This window comes from Lithobates pipiens, unplaced genomic scaffold (assembly GCF_037356315.1).
Source record: "Lithobates pipiens isolate NorthernLeopardFrog02 unplaced genomic scaffold, aLitPip1_a1.2 Scaffold_23, whole genome shotgun sequence".
In the NCBI taxonomy this organism is placed as follows: domain Eukaryota; kingdom Metazoa; phylum Chordata; class Amphibia; order Anura; family Ranidae; genus Lithobates; species Lithobates pipiens.
Window position 1 is genome coordinate 212,024,916 of NW_027507785.1, and position 16,004 is coordinate 212,040,919.

General features: G+C 43.8%; 1 protein-coding gene across 2 annotated transcripts in view; it reads left to right on the top strand.

The window, feature by feature from the left end:
• The window catches only part of OLFM3 (olfactomedin 3), a 398,230-nt gene that overhangs the window by 358,411 nt on the left and 23,815 nt on the right, over positions 1–16,004 (top strand). For both annotated transcript variants that reach the window (XM_077452803.1, XM_077452802.1), the window contains exons 3-4: positions 2,937–3,092; positions 7,921–8,140. In XM_077452803.1, coding sequence (XP_077308929.1) covers positions 2,937–3,092; positions 7,921–8,140 — 376 coding nt within the window. The remainder of the gene's footprint in view (positions 1–2,936; positions 3,093–7,920; positions 8,141–16,004) is intronic.

Below are 16,004 nucleotides of genomic sequence, written 5' to 3' on the forward strand. Positions count from 1 at the left end.
ATAAATAACATGTTATCTCCTCCAATTCTGCAACATGGCTGGTTGACGAAGAGCCGTTCAGAAAAAAACTAAAAAGTGTGAAATGAAAAGCACAAATTAACACTCAGCAAACTTCTACTAACACGAAATTAGCAGAAGGAGCCCAAAAGGTGGTGCTAAAGAGCTGAAAAACAATGTAGTACGCCACTACGTTCGTATTTGTTGGCCAACAATTGTCAAGTTTGGGCCAACGCCCTTTGGACAAGAGTCCAATCATGTGTACAAGGCTTAAGACTTTGTCCCCTGTTATAAATCACTGAAGGATCTTCATTATTAATACTGTCTTTCCTCAAGCACATATGACAGAGAATGGGAGCTGCATCTGCTTCTTTGAGACACCTAAATTGTGTTATATAAAGAATAAAGAGTCAAATATAAAGAAGTTAGAATATACACATGGACCACTACCCTTTTGTATGAGACTTGGCAAAACATAATGCTTATTAAATTTGAGTTGCATATTGGGGGGGTCCTGATATGATACTGTGGTGTCTTTGGTGTTTGCATCAAAAGGAAGCAGGGGCAGAATGACAACTCATGGGGCCCCCGGGCAATAGAAGCTCATGGGGCCCCCTTGGGCGCCACACCTGCACAGGGAGACACGGGGGGAGCACACAGGGGGAAACTGGAGGGAGAAAACACACACAGGGGGACACTCACACACACACACACACACACACACACACAGAAGGGGACACACGGACACACAGGGGGACACACACACACTCACACAGGGGGACACTCACACAGGGGGACACACTCACTTACACACAGGGGGACACTCACACACACACAGGGGGACACACTCACACACACACACACAGGGAGACACACACACAGGGGGACACACACACAGGGGGACACACACACACAGGGACACACACACGGGGACACACACACACAGTGGGACACACACACACACACAGGGGGACACACACACACAGGGGGGGACACACACAGGGCGACACACTCACACACACACACACACACACACACAGGGGGAAACACTCACACAGACACACACAGGGGGACACACTCACACAGGGACACACACACAGGGGGACACACTCACACACACACACATGGGGACACACACACACAGGGACACACAAACACACACACACAGGGGGACACAAACGCACACACAAGGGGACACACACACACACATGGCGACACACTCATACAGACACACACAGGGGGACACACTCACACACACACAGGGGGACACACTCACACACACACATGGACACACACACATAGGTACACACACTCACACAGGGGGACACACTCACACAGGGGGACACACTCACACACACAGGGAGACACACTCACACACACACACACACTCACACATGGGGGCACACACATACACACACAGGGGGGCACACACATACACACACAGGTACACACACACAGGGGGACACACACGGGAACACTCACACACCACACACACACACAGGGGACACACACGGGGACACTCACACACCACAATCTGACACAGGGGGACACACTCTCACAGGGACACTTACACACACACAGGGGGGGACACTCACACACACAGGGGGACACACTCACACACACACAGGGGGACACTCACACACACAGGGGGACACTCACACAGGGTGACACACTCACACACACACACACACACACACACACACACACACACACTCACACAGACACACACAGGGGGACACACTCACACAGGGACACACACACAGGGGGACACACACACACAGGGGGACACACTCACACACACAGGGGGACACACACACACAGGGACACACAAACACACACAGGGACACACACACACAGGGCGACACACTCACACACACACACACACACACACACAGGGGACACACTCACACAAACACACACAAGGGGACACATTCACACACACAGGGACACACACACGGGGACACACACTCACACAGGGGGACACTCACACAGGGACACACACTCACACACACATAGGGGGACACACTCACACACACACACTCACACACAGGGGGACACACACACACACTCACACAGGGACACACACACAAGGACACACACACACAGGGGGACACACACAGGGACACTCACACACCACACACACACGGGGACACTCACACACCACAATATCACACAGGGGGACACACTCTCACAGGGGACACACACACACAAGGGGACACACACACACACACACACACACACAGGGGGACACACTCACACACACACAGGGGGACACACTCACACACACACAGGGGACACACACACAGGGGGACACACTCACACACACACAGGGTGACACTCACACACACAGGGGGACACACACACACAGGGGGACACTCACACACACACAGGGGGACACTCACACACACACACAGGGGATACTCACACACACACACACACAGGGGGACACTCACACACACACAGGAGATCACCCCCCCCCCCACACACACACACACAGACACACAGGGGGACACTCACACACACACATTCACTCACACAGGGGGACACACACACAGAGGGGGACACACGGACACACACACACACACTCACACACGGGGACTGGTTAGTCCACCCCTGAACAGAAGATTTAAAATTATATACTGTGACAAAATAATGTAGCTTTGTACAGTACATCTGAGACCAGATATGGGCCATTACAAAGAAATTGTGCTAGGTATGGTTTTAGATAATTTAGTTATCACCATAGTGCTGCATAATAAAATTATCCTAGGAAATTGTACATATGTATGGGAAATACAGCATGTTATATTCTAGATTTATAAAAAAAAATAGCAAAACAATATGGTAATATTTTCAGCATATTTCTCAGTTTCAATAAACTTCTTTGTAAAAATAAATATCAAATAGTTAACACCATTGTGTTCTCATATACCCTCCAGGTGCAGAATATGTCACAGTCAATAGAAGTGTTGAATCTCCGCACACAAAGAGATTTCCAGTATGTACAGAAAATGGAGACCCAAATGAAGGGTCTAAGGTCTAAATTTAGGCAAATTGAGGAGGACCGGAAAAATCTATTAACTCGTCACTTTCAGGTAAGAACCAGTTCAAATACAGGCTTTATTCTAAGTGTGCAGCTATGAGTAATATGTTAATGTAAACAAATGGGGTTTCTATCTATCTATCTAACTATTTATCTATCTATCGATCTATCTCTTCTTTTTTTTTTTATTATGCTTTGAAATAAAATATTAAAATTGTAGAAATGAAAAACAGTATATGTGAAATACACTATACTAACAAAAGTATTGGGATGCCTGCCTTTACACGTACATGAAATTTATTGGCATCCCAGCATTAGTCTGTAGGGTTAAATATTGAATTAGCCCACCCTTTGCAGCTATAACAGCTTCAGCTCTTCTGGGAAGGCTGTCCACCAGGTTTAGGAGTGTGTCTATGGTAATGTTTGACCATTCTTCCAGAACCACATTTGTGGGGTCAGGCACTGATGTGGACAAGAAGACATGGCTCTCAGTCTCCACTCTAATTCATCCCAAAGGTGTTGAGGTCAAGTTCCTCCACTCCAAACTCACTCATCCATGTCTTTATGGACCTTGTTTGTGCACTGGTGTGCAGTCATGTTTGAACAGGAAGGGGCCATCCCTAAACTTTTCCCACAAGTTGGGAGCATGACATTTTTCAAAATGTTTTGGTATGCTGACACCTTAAGAGTTCCCTTCGCTGGAACTAAGCAGCCAAGCCCAACTCCTGAAAGACAACCCCACACCACACTCCACTCTCCACCAAATGATTTGGACCAGTGTAAAAAGCAAGGTCCATAAAGACATGGATGAGCGAGTTTGGGGTGGGAGAACTTGACTGGCCTGCAACCGATAGAACACCTTTGGGGTGAATTAGAGCGGAGACTGTGAGCCAGGCCTTATTGTCCACATAAGTGACTGACCTCATAAATGCACTTCTGGAAGAATGGTCAAAATTTCTCATAAACACACTCCATGGACTGCCTTCTCAGAAGAGTTAAAGCTGTTATAGCTGCAAAGGGTGGGCCAACTCAATAATGAACCTTTACGGTTCAATATTCAAGAAGATGCCGTGCTCCCTCGACACACATAGTGCTCACACGCTTGGCCTCACAGCATTTGATTGATAACAGCAAGAGCCAATGGCTCCTGTTGCTGTCTGAGTCCCTGTGTGAAGAGGAGGAGAGGAAAGGAGAGAAGAGACTCAGCTGTGCACAAAGCTGGATCAATTGAGGACTTTGGTAAGTATTTAGGGAGGTGAGGGAGGACAGAAAGTTGTAAACATTTTTACTTTAATGCAGGGAATGTATTAAGATAAAAAAAAAGTTTTGGCTTTAGAACCACTTTAACTACTTCAGCCCTGGAAGGATTTACCCCCTTCCTGACCAAGCCCTTCTTTTCAATATGGCACTGCATCGCTTTAACTGACAATTGTGATGTTCCCATCACCTCTGTTTTTTTTTTTTTTTTGCCCTATAAACCAAAAAAAAGAGTGACAATTTTGAAAAAAAAGCAATATTTTTTACTTTTTGCTATAATAAATATCCCCAAAAAATATATACAAAAACAAATGTCTTCCTCAGTTTAGGCCGATATGTATTTTTCTACATATTTTTGGTAAAAAAAAAAAAAAACGCAATAAGCGTATATTGATTGGTTTGCGCAAATGTTATTGTGTCTACAAAATAGGGGATAGATTTATGGCATTTTTGTTATTTTTTTTTTATTAGTAATGGCAGCGATCTGCGATTTTTATCATGGCGGCGACATTGCGGCTGACAGATCAGACACTATTGACACTATTTTGGGATCATTGACATCTATACAGTGGCCGATGGCGGAGTGAGGTATGGGTATGTGGTTTTGCACACCCGTGTCATTCTGGGGACGTATACCAGCGTGAGCAGGTCAGCAAGGGGTTAATATTGCATAGAAACTAAGAAACCAGGAAATTGGCTCAAGGTAAAGACAGCCATATGCAATATGTACTGTTGATATAGAAAAATGTTTTGCAGTTTAAGCTTGTATACATAGAGTTGGTAACACAATGGTCCTGTGGCCAGCATTCCCAACATAGAGGAAACACAAGCAGAGTTCTAAGCTTCTTATGTGCACCAAATTCATTAGTTAAAGATAAATACAGTTGTGCTCATAAGTTTACATACCGTTGGCGAATTTATGATTTCTTGGCCATTTTTCAGAGAATATGAATTATAAAAAATGACGGTCAATAAATTCCACTCACCTGAACTTAATATCCCACCACTGCACTCATAGAAATATATAGTATTCCCTAAAGCTGCTACCTACATTAACCACTACCGTCTACTTCTGATAGGACGATCAGAAACGTCCTTCAGAAGGAGCAGGATCGCGCGCGCGCGCGTGCTCGCGCAGCGGCGCGATCCCGATGTGCTCGTGTCACCCGGAAACGGCACATCTCAGATCGGCAGGAGGGCTCTGTGATTGGCCCTCCTGATCACATGACGGCCGTGTCCAATCACGGCCGTCATGTGATGTAAACAAACAGCCGGTTGCTAGGCAATCGGCTCCTCCTCTCCTCACACAGAAGTTATCGCTGAGGAGAGGAGAGCAGATCGCTGCAGCCGGCTGATGATCAGTGAGTATGAGCTGTTTTTTACAGCTGTTTACTCACTGATCATCAGTCTAGTGTAAACACACATCACACCACACAGTATAAACACAATGTCCCCACATATGTCCCCAAAACACACATGTCCCCAAAACATACATGTCCCCAAATAATAAAAACACATGTCCCTAATAATAAAAAAATGTCCCCCACATATGTCCCACTAAAATCACATGTCCCAATGATTATCTGCACACATATGTATGTGATCACCTGCACACATATTTACATGATCATTTGCGTACATATGTCCGTGATCACACAAACCAATTATTATACACTTAACTGAATTTTTTTTACCAAAAGCATGTAGCAGAATACATTTTGGCTTAAATTTATGACAAAATTTGATTTTATTGGATTTCTTTTAAAATAGAAAAAATAAAATATTGTTTTTTTTCCAAATTTCCGCTTTTTTTGCGCTTATATCGCAAAAAATAAAAAACGGAGTCGTGAATAAATAACACCAAAATAATGCTCTATTTGTGCGAACAAAATGATAAAAATTTCATTTGGGTACAGTGTAGCATGACCACGCAATTGTCTTTGAAAGCGCTAGAGCGATGAAAGCTGAAAATTGGGCTGGGAAGGAAGGGGGCGAAAGTGCCCTGTATTGTAGTGGTTAAAGATTAAATGGAAGCATATTTTAATTGAAAAAATAGTGGCACTGTGTTCACAAATGTAAAAGTGAAAAAAATCTAAATATTCAATAACTTTATAATAACACAGTGAAAGTGCAACTATAACTAGTTAAGTGAAACTGTGTATCCAAAACGTTCAATACTTTGAATATTAGTAACAAAGGAATACAAAAGAATACATAAAAAGCAACAAAATAAAGTCCATGCAACGTGATGTATTTCAAATGATTGAATTGGTGAATAGTCTTCTTATACACCTATAAACATTCTTCCACCACACCGATTGTGACTGTGAGCCACTCCCTTTGAAAACGCACTCACCAAAAAGATTTGCCTTACACTGTCATGCTCGCCATAAATGCTGTTTAAATCCACCAGGGATAATCACACTTTCTCGAACTCCAACAGTGCTCAACAGAAGAAGATGATATTCCCATATGCAAACATGAATTAAAAAGTGCCTCCAATAGCATGATACCGTAAAATCATTTATTAACATAAGAAAACAAAATCCTCAACTATTAGGCCGCGTACACACGCGGGGACTGTTCGCTCAACTTTGTCCGCTGAACAGTGTTTCGGCGGACAGTCCGCTCGTGTGTGGGCTTTCAGCGGACAGTTTCAGCGGACAGTCTGCTGAACAAAGTTTTTCGGAAATTCCGAAAAACTGTCCGCTGAAACTCTGTTTCAGCGAACAGTCCCCTCGTGTGTAGGCTTGTTCGTCAAACTAAGTTCCGCGCATGCTCAGAAAGGATTTACACGCCGAAGTTTGCATTGCAGTGTATAGGACGTCGTATTTTTCGTCCTGTCATACGTGCCGTTCACGTCATCGTGCACGGTTTCAGCGGACTGTTCGTTCATCGTGTGTGGGCAAGTCCGTCCATGCTAATTTTGAGCGGACTGTCCGCTGAAACTGTTTGACGGACAAAGTTGAGCGAACAGTCCCCGCGTGTGTACGCGGCCTTACAGTCACATCATTCTAATATAGTAAAGGCAATTCAGGGAAAACTCCCACTACCGAGCTACAGCGGTATACTGTGATCACAGCGGACCCGGGATGCAGATTTTATCTCTCACCCTCCACTTGCTTGCTCGTCTGTATCGGAGCTCTGTCACACCCGGAAACAGCAGAAGGTCACACGTCACTCATCGCACTTGGTTGCCATACAGCCACGCCCCGCAATGTTTCGTTATTCCAACTTATTCATGGAATCCCAAAGCACCAACTAATTTCTCTCCATCTCCCTGTCTACTTTCTACTAAGCTTCAATTATAGAGATAGAAAACCTGAACGCAGCTTTTGCTTTCTGTAGAAACCCATAGTGCCCCTTGAATCTAGAGGGATGGATGCACCCTGTATTTGTTTTTGCAACAAAGATTCTATATAAATAGTATAAAAATAGATATACAGAATGTGATTAAAAGCATACAGTATAACCTATAACCTTAAAAAGATAAATTAACAATGACTAAAACCTTTTGTGTTTTTTGTAAGAATATTGGACCTTTCTATGCAGTAGTATAGAGTGCACATAAATTGAATGTAATATTCTATTATGATTTTATCTAAATCCTTTATTTATTTTAGGATCTGAAAGAAAAGATGGATGAACTCCAGCCGCTAATTCCAGTTTTGGAACAATATAAGACAGATGCCCGGCTAATTACACAGTTCAAAGAGGAGATCAGAAATTTGACTGGAATTCTCACAACCATCCAACATGAGATAGGAGCATTTGACTACGAAGAGCTGCATCAACGAGTTCTAGGACTGGAGACCCGACTGAGAGATTGCATGAAAAAACTAAGTAAATCAAAATGCTTTATATGATTATATTTTTTTGCTTGCATATATAATTTCTTCACCTTTGCACAAGCTCTGTTACTTCTATTTACTACTCCAACTGTAGTTGCTCTGTTACCACTCTAACCCTCAAATCGAGAGAAGTAGAATACCAAAAGACAGGTTCCTAATTGCAGGTAAATCCTAGAAGAACACATGCAATAATAGTTTCTGACAGTCACAACGGGTACTGTAACGTGGAGGTTCAACAACGAAAGGTGCATTATACTGAAGTAAGTGGAGCCTAATGCCTGTTATTTACAACAGTGAATGAAGACCAAAGCTGGGAGTAGAGCCTGGTCACAAGTATTGTGATCATCCCTTTGCAATTACAAAGGTCTCCCCTGCAGAAAGAACACTGTGGAACACTGTGTTTGCATTTAATAAATTATACTATATGCAGGCTGCGGTGTGGAGTAACACTGCAGAAAACTACACCCTGTGGTGAAATGCCAGCTCTCCCTGTCTCTGGGGGTGCTCCACCTGCCCTGGAGGATGCTTCACATAGCTATGAGTATACTGTGCAGTGCTTTACAATATAGTGCCATTTCAAGGCATGCATGTTAATTTGGTGCCTTGTTCTTTAAAATTGTAAGTTGAGGATCATGCTTAGGAGGAGCAGTGCTGGGCAGTGCTTGTGATGTGGTACAGGAAAGTACCAGCACCTCAACTGAGACAAATATATATATATATATATATATATATATATATATATATATATATATATATATATATATATATATATATACATGCTGTATATCAAAATCTATAAATCCTTTGATCTACTGCAGTAGAGGGAATGGTAGGCATGTCACCATTGTCACCATTAGCATCCCACTTATTTCTTTTGCCTGTACAAAAATGTATAATGGAGTTTCCAAAACAATTTCATTGAAGGACACTCATAACAGTTCACAAGAGACAGTAAATGAACTGTTCAGCCATGTGTTACTTTACTGTTATGTTACAGCAAAGCCAATTCCAGAACTCATTGAAGAGCTTGGATAGAATGGCCTACAAATAGCTCTGTAGAAATACAAATTGAACACATATATTCATCCATTACAACTACCTTCATAGCTATCCTTCACAAGCTGATATTTACATTAATAAGTCATTAATGATATTACTGCAATATATACTGTCATGGCTAAAGTGCAGTAAAGGAAAGATGGGCGCAAGATCTCTGCAAGGATGATGTATGTGAAGTTTACACCACAGATTTTTCTTTCCATGCATTTCAAAAGCTGCACTACAATTACCTGGTGATTACCTGGTGATAAAATTATACATACAAGTTGTGTGCTATAAAAACCTACATTCCTTCTGAGTCATGGGATTGATTTACTTAAAGGGGTTGTAAAGTCTATTTTTTTTTACCTTAATGCATTCCTCGCATTAAGGTAAAAAATGCTTCGGTGTCAGTATCCCCCCTCAGCCTCACTTTACGTACCTGAGACCTCATTCAATCCAGTGCCGTGCACGTCTTCAGATCTTTTCTCCCAGGTCTTGCTGGCTTCTCTGTCAATCAAAGCCAGTGACGAGGAAGTGGGGAGCGGGTCAGAGACCCGCTGTCTGTGTGAATGGATGCAGCAGGGGGACTCGGGTGAGAGCATGCACACGTGCCCCCATGGGAAACAGCTTCCTTCTCCAGGAGATGTTCACTCGACGATCTCTCCGGCCGCAATGCCAGGGACGCGCTGCGCTGCCACTTATATAGGGACAAGGGGCGGTGTCACATGAGTTTATGTCACATGGGTTGGTCACATGGGTTGATGTCACATGGCGACAGTCCCAGCATCCTCCGGGACTGTGACATCGTAAGGGGGCGGGGTCACCATGTGACATAAACCCATGTGACACCGCCCCTTGTCCCTATATAAGTGGCAGTGGCAAGGCACCCCCCATGTTGAGGGCACGTGGCCTGATACAGCTCAGGGGGGGGCGCTCGCTCGCCCCCCCTTTCCTGGCCGGCCGGGTAGCGTGCTCGGACAAGGGTCTGTTGTGGACTTTGGGGGGAGCCCCATGCGGATTTTTTTCGGCGTTGGGGTTCCCCTTTAAGTCCATACCAGGCGGCGGGGCCAGCGAGGCTCCTTCACGGGCCCCGCCTACCTGGAGACGCGCTCGAAATGAGCGGACTTTCCTCTGCGTGTGTGGGCGAGTCCGTTCATTTCAAAAGTAGGGCGGATAGTACGGCGGACTTAGTACGCCGTATTAGTCCGCTCAAAAAGTGCCGTGTGTGGGCAAGTAGCCCGTTTGGAAAGTCCGACGGACAGTCTGGCGGGAAGTCCGCCAGACTAAGTACGTCGGACATACCGCTACGTGTGTACGCGGCTTTAGAGACCTTGGATTGTTGGCTCCTTGAGGGTAGGGACCGATGTGAGTGTGCGATGTATGTGTAAATTGATGGCGCTATATGGGTACCTTAACCACTTCCCGACCGGCGCACGCCGATGTACGTTGGCAGAATGACATGCACAGGCAAATGGGTGTACAGGTACATCCCTTTAAATTTGTCGCCATTCCATCCCGTGTGCGCCGCCAGCGGCGCGCGCACGCCGGTTGGGACCTTCGTGAGTCCAATCGTGGGTCCCGTGGACTAGATCGCCGCGGGATACCCACGATCATCTCATGGGGAGGAAGAATGGGGAAATACTAAAGTAAACAAGCATCTGAGATCAGTGATGTGTAAAAAACAGCCACGCCCCCCACAGTTAGCAACATGCCCCTAGGACACACTTAACCCCTACACTGCCACCTAGTGGTTAACCCCTTCACTGCCAGTGTCATTTACACAGGAATAAGTGCATTTGTATTGTATGAATGACAATGGTCCCAAAAATGTGTCAAACATTTCCGATGTGTCCACCATAATGTTGCAGTCACAGTAAAAATTGCTGATCGCCACCATTACTAGGAAAAAAAAATATTAATAAAAATGCCATAAAACTATCCCATATTTTGTAAATGCTATAACTTTTGCGCAAACCAATCAATAATCACTTATTGTGATTTTTTTAACCAAAAATATGTAGAAGAATATGTATCGGCCTTAACTGAGGAAAAAAATATTTTTCTATACATTTTGGAGGATATTTATTATAGCAAAAAGTAAAAAATAATGCGTTTTTTTCAAAATTGATGCTCTTTTTTGTTTATAGAGCAAAAAATAAAAACCGCAGGGGTGATCAAATACCACCAAAAGAAAGCTCTGTTCATGGGAAAAAAGGTTGTCAATTTTGTTTGGGAGCCACGTTGCACGACCGTGCAATTTTCAGTTAAAGCGGCGCAGCACTGAATCGCAAAAAGTGGTCTGGTCTTTGGCCAGCAAAATGGTCCGAGGCTTATGTGGTTAAATAAATAATAATATAATAGATGAGCATCTTAATGCGATGCAATGTACAGGGATAGGGATAATTGTACACACTCACTCAGGTTGAACTGGATGGACTGGTGTCTTTATTCAACCTTACTAACTATGTAACTATATGTATGTTAATAACTCATGCCCACTGTGTATCCTCTCAATAATGCCAAAGGTACCAGTGACATCTACTGGAAGAATGGAAAATAAATAGCCAGGCTGAGCTTAGAGGAAAAGCCAAATGAGCAAGTGCACGATCAATTAGCAGGGCTGACTATCACCCAGCATGATTACATTTAGCTTGCATTCCTGTTTAGGACAGGGTTGCTACATTTATAATAACATATATGGATGTGGCAATATGAAAAAGTGACAGTTAGTATATTATTATTATTATACAGAATTTATATAGAGCCAACAGTTTGCGCAAAGCTTTACATGAGGGCAGACAGTACAGTTACAATGCAATTTGATACAGGAGGAATTAGAGGACCCTCTAGTATATGGAAAAAGGTCCTTGCACTCAAGTTTATTTGTTTTATTCAAATGTTCTTTTCACAATGCAGCAGTCTACAATACAAAACACAAATTAACCATTGCAAAGGTACACCAGAGCTTACATTCTAAGACTATGTACCGACTTATTGGTAGCTGAAATGGGGCTATCAGAAAACTTTAATTCAATCAGCCACTGCAACCAATCAGCTGCAGTGCTTATAATTGTATTTTGACAGCAGAGGAGTCCCCACTGTCAGAAGACGATAGCACAGGGGGTAGGATTCTTCCATCTACCTTGCGTCTGTGGCGGATGAAAGAAAAAAATGTGTATACACAAGCCTCCCTGTGCTGTTCTGACACATCTGCCAACTCACTGAACACTCACATTCCTGAACTAGCTATTTGGGGATAGGTGTATTGCTACCTTTCTAGCCAAACTGGTAAATTGGATAACATCTACATTTGCTATTTTAGAAAATTAGTTTTTTTAGAAAACGTGATGTCAAATAAAACCAGGGTTATGGACAAAATTAGCTATAAATGGGGAAAAGCAGTTTGTAATATTTGATATAATATATATAAACAGAGCAAGTACCACGCTGGCACCTCTAAATCAACAACCAAATAAGAAAATAAACTCCAATGCATACAGTGAGTAAAAACAGTGAATCCATGATAAGACATATCAAATCTTTAGTGACAACACAAATGAAAGTCCATGGAACAAAAATACTGCGAGGTTGATTTACTAATACTGGAGAGTGAAAAATCTGGTGCAGCTGTTCGGGTACCCATCAGCTTCTAACTTCAGCTTGTTCAATTAAGCTTGGACAAAAAAAAAATGAAAACTGATTTGCTTCTATTTAGTTTTAGTAAATCAACCCCAGTGGGTCAATATAAGATCAAATTATCAAAAACACTCACATGCAGTTTGTAGTAAATAGTGCTATTCAATCATCCTGGATTTTATGATTGAAGAAGAGACCCAATGCATTTATTTTTTATTGAAAGTATGTAGGGAAGTAGATGAACATTAATCTTTATTTTTATCTTTATTGAATATCATTAGAGGTGTAGTTATATTATTGGAGACCAAGTACAAAAATAAGGTGAACTCTCATTAGTAACAGTGATGGCATCCACTGTATCAATTTGATAATATTGTCATGCACTTCATAATGACATCACTATGCTTAAAGTGATTGTAAAGGATCACCTTGTAAAACAACCCATTCAGTTAAAAAAATAAATGAACGACAAAACATTTTTGTATAGGTGGAAAAATATATTATAAAATACTGTATTTATCGGTGTATAACACACGCCAGCGTATAACACGCACCCAAAGTTTTGGAGGGAATTTTAAGGAAAAAAACTTTTAGGAGGGAAGTTTAACCGCTTGAGATCCGCGCTATAGCCGAATGACAGCTACAGCGCGGACCTGCTTTGCCGGGACGACGTCTATTGACGTTGTCCCGTGCACGAGCGGCCTGCACGCCCCCTGAGGGAGCAAGGGGTTGATCCCGACCCCTTACCACGTGATCAGCTGTCAGCCAATGACAGCTGATCATGTGATCACAACAGAGCCGGTAATCGGCGTTGTGAGTGCGAGGAGAAAAAAAAACAGCCGTGATCGGGCCATCAATCCCGATCACGGCCAAATCATCAGTGCCCACCTGCCCCCTGCCAGTGCAACCTAATTAAAGTAAAAGTGCCACCCATCAGTACCACCCCTTAGTGCCCATACTGCCACCCATCAGTGCCCATAGTGCCACCTATCAGTGCCCATAGTGCCACCTATCAGTGCCCACAATTTGCCTCAACAACACTCATATGCCACATTTCCGTGCCCATCAGCGTCATCTACCAGTGCCCATCAGTGCCGCCCATCAGTGCCCAGCAGTGCCACCTATCAGAGCCACCTATCAGTGCCACATATCAGTGCCCATCAGTCCCATCTATCCGTGGTACCTATCCGTGCCCATCCGTGCCACCCATCCGTGCCACCCATCTGTGCCACCCATCTGTGCCATCTTATCTGTGCCCATCTTTGCCCATCAGTGCCGCCTTATCTGTGCCCATCATTGCTGCCTTATCTGTGCCTATCAGTACCGCCTTATCTGTGCCTATCGGTGCCACCTTAACCGTGCCTATCAGTGCCCACCAGTGCAGCCTATCAGTGCCCACCAGTGCAGCCTATCAGTGCCCAGCAGTGCCGCCTCATCAGCGCATTTCAATGAAGGAGAAAAATTACCTGTTTGCAAAATTTTATAACAAACTATTAAACATGATTTTTTTATTTTTTTTATTTTGCATCTTTTTTTGTTTGTTTAGCAAAAAATAAAACTCCCAGCTGTAATTAAATACCACCAAAAGAAAGCTCTATTTGTAGGGAAAAAATTATAAAAATTTCATTTGGGTACGGTGTTGTATGACCGCGCAATTGTCATTCAAAGTGCATCAGCGCTGAAAGCTGAAAATTGGTCTGGGCAGGAGGGGGGTTTAAGTGCCCAGTAAGCAAGTGGTTAAGGAAAAAAACTTACATTTAAATGCCTATCAATGCAACCTTATCAGTGTCCATCTACAGCATTGCCAGTGTTCATCTGCAGCCTTGTCAGTATCCATCTCCAGCCTTGTCAGTGTCCATCTGCAGCCTTGTCAGTATCCATCTGCAACCTTATCAGTGTCCATCTGCAGCCTTGTCAGTATCCATCTGCAGCCTTGTCAGTGTGCATCTGCAGCCTTGTCAGTATCCATCTGCAGCCTTGTCAGTATCCATCTGCAGCCTTGTCAGTATCCATCTGCAGCCTTGCCCCAGTATCATTTACAGACTTTAAAAATGGCACAGCCGAGATACAGAGCTGGATATCCTGTGTATCTCGGTGGCGCTCGTTAGTTCTCATCGGCTTTCGGCTGATCTCGCCGGCTTTTGGCCGCTTTCGGCTGTACACTGCATCTCACAGCCGTTCTCGGGCGCTTGCGCCCGCTCTCGACGGCTCACGTGGGACTGTGAGAGCCGACGAAAGCCACCGAGAATGGCCGAAAGTGCCCAAAAGCCGGTGAGAGTGGCTGAAAGCCGCGAGAATGGCCGGGAGGCTCACAATCAGCGGGGGATCGGCGTATAACACGCACCCACGATTTCCCCCTGATTTTAAGGGGAAAAAGGTGTGTGTTATATTCTGATAAATATGGTACCTTTTGTTCCCTTTTTTTTTAAATGTGATCATATTCCCTGTTTCTCAGCTGCATAAGAGCTGGGTGGGGGAGAAGCAGCAGCACACTGAGCTTCCCAGTGAAAGGTTGTGCAGGGGAGGTGTGTCAGGACAAGTCTGATCAATGGAGGAGAGCAGCCTGAGTTCCCACCATAGCTAGAGAACTGACTACGATGTGTTCTCCAGCTTAGTATGGTCAGATTTTAATCGGAAAGCATAGGGACTAGCAGGAATGCCAGGGATATCACACTAATGAAGCAATACAAATAGAACAGGATACGCTTGGTTTGAATTTTAGATGCTCTGAATATATTTATAATAATTGGTAGCACTGTAGCCTGTTTGGTGAGTGGGGTATCCTGTAGGCGATGCTGAAGTATGAATGTGGTCCAGGGCTTTTTTTCTCAGACAATAGGTATAGGGACTACCCCTTTCTGAGTAATTTCTTTGTCTCCACTCCCTAACCACCTCCTGCACTATTCCTTGGTCCCAGCCCCTACCCACCCCCTAGTACTGCCCCTTTTACAGAATATAGAACCAAGTAACACTTGTGGTACTAAGTCATTTGTATGGAATTTATTAATGATAACAAGAAAAGCAGTAAAATAGATCTCATGCAGCCAGCAACAATAGATCCTCCCAGAAACAATGGACCACCCGCAACAAAATGTCCCCACTCCAAGCAACAATAGATCCCTAGCAGCAACAATAGACCTCCCCAACAACAATAGAACCCCCCTGCAAAAATAGATCCT